We start from the raw sequence: 3,592 nt of genomic DNA, 5'->3' as shown, positions 1-3,592 counted from the left end.
AACAACAAAAAAAAGCAATGCCATTTCCTGGGAAAGAAGAAGTTAACGTAAGCTCCATAAGACTTTCAGAGAAAGTCATTTTGAGCCAGTTTAGGAACAGTGTCCTTTACAGGAACCAGGTAGCTCCAGAGCCTAAATCCTCCACCTGCAAAAACAACCGTTTGTTAGAGGGCCTTGGGTGCTAGGGGGGAAGGGATGCAGATTGGTAGGTCACATGGATTTGGTTACTTAGACAAGGATTGCATATTAAAGGAAAAGGTTGGGTGTCTCCCCTGTAATCGAATAAGGTGAGGGAAGGGGATTCTGTAACTAGGTGATCATTGCTCCCCATCTCCCCAGTCTTGGGAACAACCAAGGCTGTGAGTCAGCTCAGAGGAAGGGTCTTTAATCCCCCATCCTCTGCTGGCACCCTCTCGACATGGACTCAAAACTACAGGAACGGATCATAAGCCCTGTGCCTCGTTCTCAGGCTGTTCCAGACACAGCTAGTGCTCCCCCAGGCCACTCCCCTACTAATTCCTGGTGATCACAGAGGTGAATGAAAAATCAGCTCCCTGCCCTGTCATAGCTAAGCTTCTTGATCCTGAGGTTTATGATTATCAGATTTCCAGGAGCCAGCCAATGAGGTGGCGCCCAGGGCCTGCTCCACCTCTGGGGTGACAGAAACCCTGCACAGTTATCCTGGATGCCAGTCGGAGGCTGAAGGGAGAGGCCAGGCTGAGCTGACCTGGACACGAGGCTTTTGTGGTAACAGGTGAGAGGGCATGGGTGGAAGTACAGTGCGCTCTGAGTGTGGCCGGGGACCCCAGACCCTCCTCCTCTGATTCTCAAGGCTGGGCCATTTTAGGTGTTTGGCTCTTACGCCACCTCAAAAGCCTAAAAGTTTGCAGTCAAGGGGAAAGAAGCCTTTGCTGTATCCTGTGCTGTGGAACACAGGATTCTTCAACACATGATCCTTGGGAGAGGGACCAAAGAAAGAGTGGAGGATGTGTGCTCTGGCTGCTGCGTGGTGTCCCCGGTGTACCGAAGCTGAGAGGAGAGCCAGAAAAAAGGGAACGAGGGTGTAGAGGAGGGTACTTTATATACCAGAGCTTTGTGTATGTTATTTTCTTTAATCCTTAAAACAACATGGAAAGGCGTGTTTTGACTTTACCCTTTCTACAGATGAGGAAACAGGCTCAGAGATGTTAAGTGACATGCCCAAGGTCACACAGCTAGAAAACAATGGAGACTTGGTTAAATGCAGGTGTTTCTGACCCTCCATCTTCTCCCAGTGGCTGCTGCCTACTTCCTCTCAGACAGAAGCAGAAAGACACATCTTGAGCAGAGTATCTCTGGTTCCTAGGAGGTTGGGGGAATGTGCATTCTCACATGGCTTCCTTTCTCTTACAGAGGACTGCCAGAAAGGGGTGCAGGGACGCCTAGCTCTCTCTCACAGACCCGGAGATTCAGACACAGAAGTCTTCCATGGCTCCTTATCACATCCGCAAATACAGGGAGAGTGATCGCCAAAGGGTCCTGGACTTGTTCTCCCACGGAATGACCGAGCATGTCCCCAACACCTTCCGCCATATCCTGAAGTTGCCGAGAACCCAAGTTGTCTTGCTTGGGGTGCCCCTCGCCTTATTCCTGGGCTCTGGCTCCTGGCTCCTGGCCCTGGTGGCCAGCCTCGCCCTCCTGGCTGCCCTGAGGTTCCTTGCTAAAATCCTCTGGACCCAGTATGTGGACAACTGTTTGGACACAGACATGTCTGACATCACCAAAACCTACTTAAGCAAGCGTGGCTCCTGCTTCTGGGTGGCTGAGTCTGAGGGGCAGGTGGTGGGCATGGTGGGAGCTCTGCCAGCTGAGGAGCCCACCTTGAGGAAGAAGCAGGTGGAGCTGTTTCACCTGTCTGTGGCCTCGGAGTGCCGGGGTCAGGGGATAGCGAAAGCCCTGGTCAGGACGCTCCTCCAGTTTGCACGTGACCAGGGCTACAGTGAAGTCGTCCTTGCCACCAGCATGCTGCAGGTCTCCGCTCTGGCACTCTACCAGAGCATGGGCTTCCAGAAGAGGCACCAGTACTTCTATAAGTGGAGCTGGGCGCTAATCGCCATCAATCATTTCGAATTAATCTACCGGCTGCCGTCTGCTCAGGTCGCTCAGGCACTGCAAGAGAGAGGGGAGCTGTGACCTGTTTTCTGGTGGATTAACCAGGAGAGGATGGGCTCAGGCCCAGGGCTGGTGTGTGCAGCCCACGCAACCTTCTGAGCTAGCTCACCACCAGCACTCAGTGTCCTACACGTCGTATTGTGTTACCCAAGGCCACGATCTTGACCGTGTACCTCCATTCCAGTAGCTTTTCTACCTGGACTTGGTTGGGGTCCCCCTCAGTTCCTTCTCCCAGGCCATCTTCCTCCTCGATCTTGTTGCCTTGCATCTTCCCGTCTTGCTTCCCAGAGAACTATCACCCACCTACCCCTAAAACTATGCCCCCACTTCTAAGTTTTAAATTAAACTTCTGTGTGCCCTGAATTGTGTTCCGACTTGGACATTTAATGGGGCGACCTGTCCATCTCCCTGGCGGGAAGAGGGAAGGACCAACTTTGATATTTGCTCCCACCAACTCTCCTGGGCCCAGCCAGGTGGCCCTGCAGGAAGAGTTCGCACGTGGGCACCACTGGTGCCGGAGACAAGAGAGGCCCACAGTGCATCTCACGCTTCGAATGATTTAAGTAACAAGTCAATGGCTTTAGGAATTTCAGGCAGACATGGTCCATGCCGTCCATGGGCTTCCAGGCCAGAGGGGCTGAGAGACAGGAGGGGCAAGTGGGCATATGTTGTCCTGAGTGCGGGGGTGAGGGAGGTACTGGCACCGTGAAGGACGTCGAAAGGGCACCCAACCCGCTCCCTGGTCAGGGCTTCCCAGAGGGGCCAGGGCTCCTGCTCTGAACACTTGGAACCGGAGTGAGCTGGCCCGTCACCTGCTCCAAACCCTGCCCTCACTGCCACCCACACTGAGGTGCTGTAGTTCTTAATAAATGGAAGCTCTCTTTCTGCTTGAGGCCTTTGCGGGTGCCGTTTTCTCTGTGGAGTGTTCTCCTTGCACCTGTCCTCCACCCGTCCTCTCTGCTCATCTAACTCCTCCACTTCTCAGCTGAGTTGCGGGGATATTGGGCTCGGAAGGACACTTTCTGAGCACGGAGTTGTACACGGGGAAGGTACTAAATGCCACTGAATGGTAGGCGTTAAAGTAATTTATCTTCTGTGAAATTCATTTTCTAAGAAATGAGGGGAAAAAAGGAAGAGTGCGATGGTTCGAAAGCCCGAAAGAACATTCCAGAGGTTGGAGAGAGCAAAGATGTTGTAAGTGTTTATTGGGAGCGGAGCTGTTGTGCTGAGTCTTTTTATGTGAAAAGTGGGGAAGGGAGGAGGGGCCACCTTTGATCCCAAGCCGGCAGATAGGAGTGGCCTGAAGGGCACCTGGGACTTGGTGTGGGCAAGGACATTGACTATGAGGAATCTGAAAATGATAGTTGGCGCCTATGGGCCTGGAACTTTGGCAAAGATAAGACGTTACTGGTGTGTGTGTGTGTGTGTGTGTGTGTGTGTG

At 52.9% G+C, this 3,592-nt stretch overlaps 1 protein-coding gene across 1 annotated transcript; it reads left to right on the top strand.

Annotated features, from left to right (window-relative positions):
* Positions 1 to 615: 615 nt before the first annotated feature.
* LOC102895046 (putative N-acetyltransferase 8B) lies at positions 616 to 2,514 on the top strand. Its single transcript, XM_006905234.3, has 2 exons — positions 616 to 754; positions 1,393 to 2,514. The coding sequence occupies exon 2, from the start codon at positions 1,468 to 1,470 to the stop codon at positions 2,170 to 2,172; it is 705 nt and encodes a 234-aa protein (XP_006905296.1). The 5' UTR covers positions 616 to 754; positions 1,393 to 1,467; the 3' UTR covers positions 2,173 to 2,514.
* The last annotated feature ends 1,078 nt before the right edge of the window (positions 2,515 to 3,592 follow it).

Source organism: Pteropus alecto, unplaced genomic scaffold (genome assembly GCF_000325575.1).
Source record: "Pteropus alecto unplaced genomic scaffold, ASM32557v1 scaffold100, whole genome shotgun sequence".
NCBI classification, from domain to species: Eukaryota; Metazoa; Chordata; class Mammalia; order Chiroptera; family Pteropodidae; genus Pteropus; species Pteropus alecto.
The sequence above is the reverse complement of the archived record's forward strand: the minus strand, read 5'-3'. Positions and strand labels throughout refer to the sequence as shown.